Source organism: Octodon degus, unplaced genomic scaffold (genome assembly GCF_000260255.1).
Source record: "Octodon degus isolate 3935 unplaced genomic scaffold, OctDeg1.0 scaffold00158, whole genome shotgun sequence".
In the NCBI taxonomy this organism is placed as follows: Eukaryota; Metazoa; Chordata; class Mammalia; order Rodentia; family Octodontidae; genus Octodon; species Octodon degus.
In genome coordinates this window covers 682,837-694,346 of record NW_004524734.1, presented here as the reverse complement: position 1 = coordinate 694,346, position 11,510 = coordinate 682,837, and the positions used below count along the sequence as shown (strand labels likewise).

Below are 11,510 nucleotides of genomic sequence, written 5' to 3'. Positions count from 1 at the left end.
GATGGGCATCTTGGTTGTTTCCAAGATTTGGCTATCACAAATTGTGCTGCTATAAACATAGGCACACATATATCCCTATGATATGATATTTTCAGATCCTCCAGGAAAATTCCCAGTAGAGGAATAGCTGGTTTGAATGGTATTTCCAGTCCAACTTTTCTAAGGAGTCTCCACACTGATTTCCATAATGGTTACACCAGTCTACATTCTCACCAACAGCAGAGAAGGGTTCATTTTCCCCACAGCCTCTCCAACATTTGTTGGGTGATTTTTTATGATAGCTATTCTTTCTGGGGTGAGATATCTCAATGTTGTTTTAATTTGCATTTTGTGGATGGCTAGTGATGTGGAGCATTTTTTCATATATTTATTCACTTCTTTAATTTTATCCTCGGAGAAGCGTGTGTTCATCTCGGATGCCCATTTCTGGATTGGGTCTTTAAATTTTGGGGCCTTAGTATGTTTTAGTTCTTTATAAATTCTAGAGAGCCGACCTTTGTCTGAGTACTTATTTGTCATGATTAATTCCAAATTTGTGAGTTGCCTTTTCACTTTGTTGGTAATTTCCTTTGACATGAAAAAAACTTCTCAGTGAGAGCAGGTCCCAGTTGTTAAGTCTTTCAACTGTTACCCTTGCGATTTGATTTCGGTCCATGAACTCTTTGCCTACCCCTATGTCTTCAAGAGTTCTTCCTACTTTCTCTTCCAGGAGATTTAGTGTCTCTGCTTTAATGTTTAGATCCTTAATCCATTTTGATTTTAGTTTAGTGCATGGTGATACACCTGGGTCAAGTTTGAGTTTTCGGCATGTAGAGAGCCAATTTTTCCAGCACCATTTGTTAAAGAGGCTTTCTTTCTTCCAGTGAGTATGTTTGGCCCCTTTGTCAAAGATAAGATGACTGAGTGTGTTCGTAGGGCCTTCAGTGTGAGAAGCTAGACAGTTTTAAGTACAGTAAAGCAGAAATAATAAATATATTGAGTAAAATGAGATAGTAAAAAGCTATTTAAGTTTACAAGTATCCAGACAAACTTATTTTAATTTCATCTAACAACAATTTGGAGATTTTATACTATCATGTTTTCAACATCTAAGAATTATATTATTAATTAATGACCTTATTAAAATATATTGTATTTAAAAGAAAAAAAATTTTATTCTCCAAAATTTATTCTAAGTCTTTGTCCACTTTCTGAATGTTATTACCATGAATACAGCTCAGCTTCACTGTAAAAGGAAATTTTTAAAATCAAGAGTTTGCCATGGTGAGATTTCACGTCTTTGCCTTTGGGAAACATTTAAAGGCAGATTATTCCATGTTGAAGCATAGAGATAGAATGTACACTGTAACATTTTCCCCAGAGGAATGAAAATGTCAAAGATACTGAATTCAGCCACTTGGTTAGTGATGTCAAGAAGTGAACTGGGTGGGCACTTCATGCCTGTGAATCAACAGGAGCCCGCTGCACCACATGCAACTGCGGCAATGGATACTGTGAACTGGGAACAAACTGCAAAGGGAAAGACAAACTGTGGTGGGGGGAGGGGAGAGGAAGATAGCCAAAAAGGAAATAATGTGGGCTGGGAGGAGATAGCTCAGTAGTCTACGTGTCTGCCTGGCAAGTGCAAGGGCCTGAGTTCAATATCCGGTATCTGCATGCCATGCTATCCCTGGAACTGGAAGTGGTGGCACATGCCTGTAGTCCCAGTGCAGGGCAGGCTGAGAAAGGAGGATCACTATGAGTCTGAACTACATAGTGAGGCCATGGATCCAATAAGAAAAAAAAAAAAAAGAAAAAAGAAAAGAAAAAGATTGTATATACAAGACAGTTAAAATAGTTATACCACTAGCTTCTCTTAGTTCCTTGAAAACAGTATTTTGAGTCAATGTTGTTTAGACAAGATATTATGCCTATATCTTATACTTTGATTAACTACTATGAAGGCAACAATACACAATATACCAGCTATTGTAACTGGCCCAATAACCTGTTTTGAAACTCGGTTTCATCATTTAATTTTTCTCCCTTTAAAGTAAAACAAACAAACAAAAAACCCAATAGATACACTGGATAAAGTTAGAAAAGGGAAGCTATTGCTTCTTTCACTTCCTGAGAAACTTCAATGGTTTTAATTTGAATAGGGCAGAAGTCTTAGCACACAGTTGATAAAAATTAACAGGAACAACTGTCTTTTTCTAAACTCCATTAAAGAAGTTGTTTAGCATTCCATTTTAGCCATCTATTGTAAGAAAATTAGGAAAGAAATTAAAGATATATTTATTGGTTAGAATATATAATTTTTTGGGGGCAAATATTCTGCCTTCTGTAACTTTAAACTTCTGGACTATTCCTGCATAAGTTAAGTGTGTGTGTAGGTAGAGAGGTGTAATGGTCCAGGTGGACTATTAGCCCTAACAGAGGGTCCCACATTAGAGATGGTAGAAAGTACTTTTTAGTGTTTCAGAGCATGGAGAATATATGCTCTAAAGATCCATTTCCTCTTCCACAGAATATATGAGCTCCACCTTTTAGAATTTTCTTCACATTTAGCTCATGGTAAAACTGTACAAAATTTAAACTGCAAGCTTATTCCTTTGAGATTATATACTTATAAAACAAAGTAAAGGGCTAACCCAAGCAATTTATAATCATGGATCAGCCTCATCATTCTTCCTGTTTTATAGAAGTGAGGTCCAGAGATGGGCCTGGTGACTACCACAGATTCTTTTTGAACTGTTTCATCTGCTACATTTTGTAAAAAGTTAAGTCTAGTACTTCACCAAGAGTGTTACAGACAATTAAGGTATAATTGCTTCTCTACTGTTGGTTAATCAGGGTCACCTCTGTATTTTGATTGATTCAAGCTGGACACCAATTAATATTCATTTTATACAGACATAATTCAGTGCCACTCTCAAATGCTTACTCAGCTGTGTCTCCCAAGGCCTGGTCTCATTCTCGGGCAAGAAAATAATTTTATAGTTAAGAGAAAGTACCTGAAGAAATACAATTTAAGTTATGTATATTACTGCTGGTGATACGTGGATATTTTGTTCTATCCCAGAAATAGTAATATTAAGAATATACTTAAAAACTTGCACTCACTATAAACAATATAGGTTGTGTAAATGCTAAACAAAAAAAGCAGATTTTCTCTTTGTCAAACAGTTAAGCCGATTTCCTCTTCTATGGAGAGGGGTATAAATGAAAAATATGGAAAATCTTAAGTTGCCTTGACCTCTTCAGATCTGCAGAACAGCTAAGCAGGTGGCTTCAGGATATGAAGAGCAAAGCTGGGGAAGACCAAGCAGTGCACAATCACATGAGTACAGCCAGTGCATGCACCACAGAAGGAAAGAACAAGAAAGCTGAAGGAAGTTCCTACTACTTGTCGAGCCGCCATGGACAGCTAAGAACAAGGAAAAGTCTATAAGGCTGGGAAGGCCCACAGACATGTGCATATCTCCTGGGAGGATACATGCTCTGAGTTCCACCCTTTAGAATTTTCTTCAAACTTAGTTCATGATAGAATTGTACAAAATTATACCCTCCCTGATGCCTTAAATTAGCAGAGTAAACTACTACAAGAAATGCTCAAAGAATTTTGACGGTTCACATTAATTTTGTAATTCAACTTGCTCTTTACTCACTCATAGTTACTGATTTCACTTTCATCTTCCAAAACCAGAAGAGAATTATAAAGTAAAGAGAGAGATGAGGAGTAGTGATGAAGACTTGGTACACCAAGCTCAAATGGTCAACACCATCTCATCAGGGTTCTCTCTGCAGTCTCCCATTTCTGCCCTCTTATCTCATTCTTTTCCACCTATATTACCTTTCATGTGGTTCATGATACTAGCTAGAGAAAAGACTATCTAGTGAAAAGACTAGGGAAAGGACTCCCTCCAACCTCTTCACCTCACTGCCTTTAGAGTTACAAGTCTGAACAGAATGTCCTCATTGCTCACAAGTTTAAGCTGAAACTCTCTTATAAAGTCTAGCCACTAATTATATTTATAGCCTCATGTTCCATAGAACCCTCGCAGTGACGCTGTGTTCTACTCAGATTCAGGAATCCCAGGTCTCTCAATGGACCCTTCTCTAGTCTGCCTCAGATCTTTTATTTATTTATATATCTATCTATTTATTTTGCGGTACCAGGGACTGAACTCAGGACTTTGTGCTTGCCAGGCAAGTGCTTATTCTACTGAGCTATCTCCCTGGCCCCCCTGCCTCAGATCTAGAGTTGGAAAGTTCTTAGTCCTTTCAGTTGAAATGCTAACACCACTTACTCTGGAAATCTTTGCTGATCCCCAGAATGAAAGCAATTTTCTTTGTCTATTTGGCCCCCACAACACTTGCCTGCAACCACATTCCCCACATAATGATGCACAGCATATGTAGTGGCACACCTCTCTTTTTCTGTGCCTGCCTCTCTGTTTAGGTGATGCCTAAGAGGACAGAAGTGGTGGGTTATTTACCTTTAACTCTGAGAACTTAACACAATCTTAGGCATAGCAGGAACTGCACAGATCTCCTTGCTGTGTTTTACTGAACAATCTGAAATAAATATGCCATTTTTTTCCATTATGTAGGTCTTGCTTTATTTTGGTCTTAACCATCCAGCAAAAAAGTATAAAAACGAGGTATAAAAAGTAAAGCCATACTATAAAAGGCTCTAGTCAACAACTTCTGCCACTGCCAGTCCTTCGGAAAACCCACTACTATTATGGACTACTGGACTATATTGGATTATTTTGCTGAATTCATGCATCTACAATATATGAATGGCAATGGAATACCCATCTCTGACAAGAGTAAACAAAAAAGGGGGTTATAAATGAAGGACCATTTTGTAGTGAAAAAAATTATATATCCGTATATACAAAACAGTTAGCATAGATATACAGCTACTTTCTCTTAGTTCAGTGAGAACTCAGCGGTCTAAAGCACCTGCTTAGGCAAGCATGCAGGGACCTCAGTTCGATCCCCAGCACCACATGCCATGCCAGCCCTGCCCCCAGGGCAGACTGCACTGACCATAAAAAAAAGGAAAAAATAAATAAAGGAAACATTAAAAAAAGAAAGTTTTGAACTAATAGTGTTTAGACAAGATATCTGCATCTTGTACTAAGAATGACTACCATGAAGACAATAATATGCAATGTATTAGTTATTGTAACTGTCCTACTAAAAAAATGAAGTAAATATGCATTTCTAGAACCATATTGAGACTTTCGATTTGTTGACCTGGACCAAGTAGTGTGTGCAGATGCTAGAGGTATACAGGAGGAAAAGCTAAGAAATCCTTATGATATTTTTTACAGTTTGCACTTATAGCATTTCCCCAGCACAAATTTTGACACCTTTGCCTATCCAGGGAAATCAGATGCAAAAGCTCAAGCTGCCATGGAACTTAATAGTTGGTATAAGCAATCATAATTAAGCTTTGGGCAATACAGCTTCACTTTCCATAACAGAAAAAGTATGTTGTGCACTGGACCACTGATTATTTTATCTGACTTATCTGACTGTATTTGGGAAAACATCACAAAAAACCAAAAACAAGACATGATGCACTTCCTGTGTATCTGCAGAGGAGGAAGCGGTAGTCTGACAGAAAAGGTCTTGGATCCTAGACCTCAGAACTACTTCTAATTACATCATGTAGGGACTTGTATCATGAAGAGAGTATGAGCTTTGAAATTAAAAAGGACCGAGCTGGGACTCTTGGCTGTATCCCTTACTGGTTGTCATTTCAGTCAAACTGCAGAAGCCACTTATGCCTTAGCACTTTCACTGGCAGAACTTGAAAAATAACTGCCTCAGGGATTGGTACACAGCATACTATATAAGGCGTACTCAGCACAGTACCTAGCACATTGTAGAAGTGCAGGAAATATGGCTGTCCTTCACTTTTTGGGTCCTGGTGTTTACCTTGTAAAATAAGGGCCTTTGGCCATACAGCTACTATACGCTTTACATGCTGCCATGTCTTTTTCTTTGAAGGCAGGAATACCAGAGTTTCTGGAAATATTTTGAAATGTGTTGCATTTTGATGAGTACATCTTTTCTTCTTCAGATCTTAGATTTCGTTTTTTCCTTGGGAGCAGATAAAGTTTTTACTCTAAAAATCCAGCAAATTTGTTATCTAGTGACATAATAGATGCTATATACATTTTACAGAGTTTAAAAATAATCACAATAATGGAATAAATCCTTTCATATTTGATTTTCTAATCAAGTTTAGAAATACAAGTCCTTACTGTTTTACATTTAGACTATCACTAACATTTTTTAAGGCAAAAAATTATACAAAATCATGTAAATATTCAGCGTCAACAGAAACATTTCACTCTAATTTACATTAGAATTTACAATTTTAATGATAGCTTAATAATTTCTCATGTATAATCCTTTGTAGTTCACAAAAACCTGTCATACACATTGTCACATTTGAGTTCCACAACCAACCTTTGAAGTTGCCTCAAAATTTACGCTGAGTTTACTGTTGCTATCTGCTCATCTTCATGGATCTGATAAAGCATATTAGTGACTTACTGTGCCCAGATAAGGGCTCTGACCAGGTTGTAAAACAAAAGCTCTGGACTTTCCCCACTGTGTTTCTTCCCTCCACACATAATTCAAATGTTCTCCCTTAGTGGAGAAGAACTGTATTTTACTTTCCATAAGTTAATCCTCTGAGAGAGCATCTTGCCTCCTTTGTGACTAAAAATGTGTGAAGATGTGCCTCCACAGTCGGGAGCATGCCCTGCATGCCAGCGGATGCTAGGCTATCTCCAAATGATAATTTTTAGGAATATAGTAGAACAATGTCAAGCACTTAATGAAATACTTAAATTCAAGTTCCCTCTGGGCCTCATCCCTTGGATATTCAAAATAAAAGGTTTTTTAGTCCTGAATTTGTTTATATATAGCATAAAGGTTAATATCTGTGAAGATACAAAAGTGTTTTATTGTTCTATAGCAGTGAATTTTCTTGACAGGCTTTTGCGTCACCGAAAGTAACATTCCAAGCTCTGCCACAGAGGTCATCATAATTTCTGGAAATGCCAAAAGGGAGAACTGGGTAAAGCAATTGGAGACACACACACACACACACACACACACACACACACACACACACGCACACATGTGCGAGAACACAACACACACGCACACATTGTTACCATAGTTACAGCAGGAAAGCCCACAAGGGACATACTTTTTCCTATAAGCATTGAGAAAGCCTTCTGATTTAGGATAACTGGGGTGAATAATACTAGTAATATCTACAGAGTTTACTTAAGGTTACCCTGCATTTAAACATGTAGCAGACAAGCAGAAGGAAGGATAAATGATTTGTTTACGCTCAATAAAGTTGTCACTGCTGTTCTATCTGCTCATCTTTTCTCTGAGAATCTCTAGAAACTCACAAAGACTTTAACTCATTCACTGTCTACTCGAAAATTTATGGAATTAACAGCCATGACTAACTTTAGTTTAGGAATGACAGTGCACAGAGTTACAAAAGGGGGAGGATAGCTCTGGCTATCCTGAACTGCTTAGGCTGGAATGAGGTGGGGCCATTGCAGTCATGGCAATTGAGATGCCCAGGGATCCACTTAGAACTTTTTTGTACTTCTGCAGCTCTGGCTTTTTCAGCATAGTGGAATCTGACCTTACCTGTCTTCCACGCTGGGATATCTTCCACAGCACCCTGTCAGAGCAGTTTGCATTTACTACTTTGAAGATAGCTTTGTTGGTGATGTATTCATTTGCTGCAATTTCACGGGGGAGATTTAATCTCTAAATCATTTCATGATCAGACCGATAACAATGATAACACAAAGAGACAACTAACAGTCATTGTGGGTTACTTTGTGTGACACAATATAAAAGTGCCTTGTAATTTCTTTTGATCTTCACAATGATCCCCTAAAGCAGATGCCAATTAACCCCTCTGTTTGACAGATAAGGAAACTAAAGCTTAGGAATGGAAGGGACTTCTTCAGTGCCACAAAACTATGAGGGATTTGGGCCCTCAAAACTGGAGAGAAAGCTGTACGCCTCACCCTCCTCACGCACAGCAGACATCTGCTTCCCTATTATTTCCATCCACTGGTCTTAGTTCTATTCTGAAGATCTAAAAAATGTCTTAATTCTTCTTTCATTGTAAGATCTTTAAAATTTTACTTTTCAGACCACAGGATATTTTTATGGGGTGTGTGTTCTCTACCCTCAGCCCCATCTGGTATGTTGCTCCTGTGGGTCCTAACAAAGTTCTCTGAAGGTTTTTCTGCTCTGCCCTGCTTTGTACCCAGCAACCAAAGTAGTCTTTAGAACATACAACTGGGCACTTCAGACCTCTACTCAGCACCCTCCTGTACTTTCCTTGTCACTCAGAGTCATAGTAAAATCCTTATAGTCAACTTTAAGGTCACCTGATTATATTCATTAAATTGCCTTTCTAAAATCAGTATGTCCTGCTTATGTAGACCCCTACCAGTAAAGAATTATTTTTCTTAAAAAATGATCTCAGAACCCCATGAGGTGCCCCCTCTCCAGTGCTGCCTGCTTTCTGGTGCTGACTGCCTGCTTCCCTGCCCTCATCCCTTCTGCCTTCTCCCTGGAAGGCTCTGACCTGCCAAACCAGCCTGGTTCTTTCCACCTGTTGCCCAACCTTCACTTTCCAGTCACCTTATCCACAAAGCTTTCTTATAACTACTCTGTGGAAACAGCAACTCTCTTCCCTTGTTCACACGCTCTTCATTTTCCTCCATAGCATTCATCACCACCTGACTTATTTTAATTTCTGCCTTTGTTATTGTTTTTGCTGCCTGCGCTCTTCTTCTTCAATACACATAAGAATGAAAGTTCCACAAGGGCAGAAATTTGATCTTGTTTGGTCAGTCTTGAGGCCAAATAAAAAACTGACCAACAAAACAATTTTACATGGTTCACTCTATCATACTCTGAGATGAAGAGCAGCCCCTGGCATCTACAGAACCCGTATACACTTCAGTGTTTTTGTAGGAACTTTCACACCAGCAGGTTGGTTTTCTGAAATCATCTATGACTGTAGTACTTCCTAATGTACACAGAGCAAAATGTAGAGGGGATATGGGATCAATATTCAATGCCCTTTTGTCAGTGTGCCTTACCTAGTTTTCAATGCGCCGCACAGTATTCCATTCCCAGCACTGACTAGCAATCTCTCAGTCACAGAGCATCCCCAGCTGCCAAAGGATGTGTCCCACAGGACTGGTAGGATCTGTCTGGATTCAAAATAAGGCTTTCTTTCTTGAGCTAAGCTAAGGTAGTGATTTTCCACAATCACCGGCCACAGAATGAGCTACTTACCTTACTATCACTGTGCTTACACAGGGAGCACTCCTCAGAAAACAATACTGAGCTCATAATGTGTTCTACTTGAAACATCTCTGTTGACTTGTAGCTTATAATGAGCCTCTGGCTGAAAACCACCACAGAAACAAACTCTTTCACAGGCACCGTTTCCTACTGGCAGATTTGATGCAGTGTACTTGGTTTGCTTTGACAGTGTTGCAGCCACTGTGCTAAAGAAGATGCCAGAAATTCTAATGCTGGAAGACAGACATACTATGATGGAACACACGGCACAATAGGACAAGAAAACTAGGTTAATTACTACAGGATTGAAACCGTAATCCTTCTTGCTGATCACAACGTGCAGAAACTGTTGTCAAGCCCAAGTCATTCCTTTGATTAACATTTCAAATTATTCACTGTTAATTTGCAGCACTTCTTGAGAAAAGCTGAGGAAGGTTTTGTTCTCACATACTGAAGGCACGAGACAGTTTAAATTTTTAAAATAGATGTAAAAAAGTCTTTTCTGCCCATTTTAACAGTCTCTTGAAAAATCACAAATCAGCAAGAATTCTCACATTCATCTATAATTTAATATAAAGCATTAGTTTTTTTATACCCACAACAAAACATGGACCTGCAGAAGTCTTCAAGCAATCCTCTAGCAGCTTCATGCGTGTCTTCTGGAGCTCAGGGCTGTCCCATTCATCTTCGTCGACTCCCCAGTACAGATCTATGACCTGCAAACAAGCAGACGGAGCACCATTAATTCCCCTCAGGAAAATGTAACTGATCTATGGGCTTGATTCTTACTCGCAATGCCAAGCTATTGTGACTTTTAACTTCTCTCTGCAGCATGCTTTTCTTTGAGAGGAAAAATGAGTTTTACTATCCATATATGGAGTCATTTTTATTCTCGGGTCAGTTGGGAGTGAACATTGTAATTTCTTTTTTTTTTTTTGTTTGAATTACACTGTTCACGTGGTTTTGGAGAGAAGGAAATGCTAAATGTTGAAGTCTTTGGAGTACAAAGTTTCATTTTATTAAAATGATAAGATTTTAAGAAAAGGAATGTAGCTGGGATAAGGTTTCCACATTATTTGTAGCCATGAAATCACAGTGTAGAATAGTACTTTTTGTCTTAATATGAAAAAAGGAAAATAACAATTGGCTTTAACATTTACTGTTCTGAAGTTAAACATCAGTAAATGTTTTCTGCAGTTCCTGAAAAAGAAACACAAAAAAGTCCCTGTTAGTAGTATATTTTATCTCAGGGGATAGATATTTTGGTTATTTTTTGTTTCATCAGAAATAAGCAGTTTGGCTTTCATCAATATATATCTAAAAACATGTATTGGAAAACAATGAAAAGTGTGCGTTCCTGGAAGATGAGGCTAATAGGATTCTCTGCCCACCAACTTCAAAGTCTCCCTGGGAAGATTCTGCAAGTCTATGAAAACTTTTACAAGCAAACTCTTTGAAAAGTGCCACAGAGAGCAGGACATTTGCCTTCCCTTTATTCAGCTCCTATTTGCATAAAGTGAACGTTTTCAATTGCAACTTTGAAGATTTCTTTCTTATCTTTCCATTTTTCTCACAGGCAGGAACAAGCAGCTCCCTCTTCTTGCTGGCTGTTCTCTCAGGCCAAGCCCAACGCTGAGTATGGCAAGGCCTCTGTCTTCTCTACTCTTCCCTGGATTGGCATGAATGGAGAGCTGGACTCAGGCCGGCTTCCTCTCTTACCCTCTGTCGGAGGTTCGCAGAGGAGGCCATACTGTGTGGTGGTTTGTCTGGGAAAAGCAAGCGGCTGAGGCCAGTTGGGTGTGACAGAGCCCCAGGCTTGTTCAGAGGCAGTCACTGAAACAAATCTGCTCCTCTTGCTTGCAGGTCTCTGTCGGCCCGGTGGAGTCAGAGCGCTCAGAAGCCTCTTAGTTTCCTGTGCTTAGGGGGCTGCCACTACAGACCACGCTCTACTTCTTTATGCTGATTTTGAGGCAATTTTATTTCCAACTACCAGAAAACTATTATGAACATACTAAAAGTCTTTATAAAAAAGACATTTTTGGCCACATGACAATAAAATGTTAAACATACAAACTGACGGCCCATGAACTGTTGTGCTGCGCACAGTCTAAATATCCTACACAGAGCCTCATCTGTCT

The 11,510-nt window shown here is 38.8% G+C and overlaps 1 protein-coding gene across 1 annotated transcript in view; it reads right to left on the bottom strand.

Annotated features, from left to right (window-relative positions):
* Nwd2 (NACHT and WD repeat domain containing 2) overlaps positions 1–11,510 on the bottom strand; it is a 234,604-nt gene that overhangs the window by 136,073 nt on the left and 87,021 nt on the right. The window contains exon 3 of the mRNA XM_004642633.2: positions 9,972–10,088. Coding sequence (XP_004642690.1) covers positions 9,972–10,088 — 117 coding nt within the window. The remainder of the gene's footprint in view (positions 1–9,971; positions 10,089–11,510) is intronic.